This window comes from Melampsora larici-populina, assembly GCF_000204055.1.
Source record: "Melampsora larici-populina 98AG31 unplaced genomic scaffold MELLAscaffold_427, whole genome shotgun sequence".
Classification (NCBI taxonomy): domain Eukaryota; kingdom Fungi; phylum Basidiomycota; class Pucciniomycetes; order Pucciniales; family Melampsoraceae; genus Melampsora; species Melampsora laricis-populina.
This window is the reverse complement of record NW_006769143.1, coordinates 8,896-9,787: the sequence shown is the minus strand read 5'-3', so window position 1 is coordinate 9,787 and position 892 is coordinate 8,896. Positions and strand designations below refer to the sequence as shown.

The 892-nt window shown below is 33.3% G+C and overlaps 1 protein-coding gene across 1 annotated transcript; it reads right to left on the bottom strand.

Annotated features, from left to right (window-relative positions):
* Positions 1–219: 219 nt before the first annotated feature.
* Positions 220–704, bottom strand: MELLADRAFT_114718 (uncharacterized protein; the record flags this gene model as incomplete). The annotated part of the gene is made up of 3 exons (XM_007419725.1): positions 220–247; positions 330–423; positions 510–704. Coding segments are annotated over 3 exons (317 nt in total), but the record flags the coding sequence as incomplete, so codon positions are not given.
* Between the last annotated feature and the right edge of the window lie 188 nt (positions 705–892).

Here is an 892-nt window from a genome sequence, read left to right as displayed (position 1 = left end):
ACTAGTCCGACGGCTAAGGTGAGTTTGGTGAAATCATAGTCATAGGTTTTCGAGTTTAGATAAGCGGTTAAGGCTCCTGAAAGTGATGATGCAAAGAAGAGAATAAAACTTGTTTGTTTGTTTTGGAGAACAGTTCAAGAAATGTAAACGAAAATGGATTAGTCTTTGAGTTCTTTAGATTTAGATTTAGATTAGAGATTGAAAGAAAAGAAAACTTACATAAGTGTAGTTGGAAGCCAAAATGGACCTTTTGAAAAGAAAACCAAAAGAAAGAATTAAGTAAGGATTCTTGACAAATAGATTTGCAGAATGGATTTTTCTAAATTTACCATAAAGATCAGGTTGACCAGCCAAGATCACTTCAACATAATCTTCTTTAGGATACATAGTTTTCCAACACCTTTCCAAAACCGTTTTAGTTTCCTAATCAACATCAGATCACGTCCAATCAACCCCCCAAAAAAATAAGATTCTTGTTTTGTTTTTAAAACTTGTAGAGATCAACTTACTACATCAAAGTAGATTGTATAAGCATCAAGACTTAACCAAGAATTAGAATTAGATAATCTAGGTTGTGATTCGAGTCGATCTGGATCATAAACTGTTGATCCTATATTTCCTTTGGGTTGTGATGGGTTTGTAGAAGGATTTGGATGATGTGTATCTGGTGTAACACTTGTTGAGAAATCTAGTTGAATTTTCATCATTCATTTAGTTAGTTTTGATTTGATTTGTGTGATTTGTGATGGTTTAGTTATCGTACCTTGGAATGATAAATCGTCAGATTGAACTGTTTTGTCTTGAGCTTCTTCTGCATCAAAAACGGTGACTGAACTGATCCAAATCAAGATCTAGATTAGTTTTTTTCAGGTTCGTTTTGATGCTGATTTGT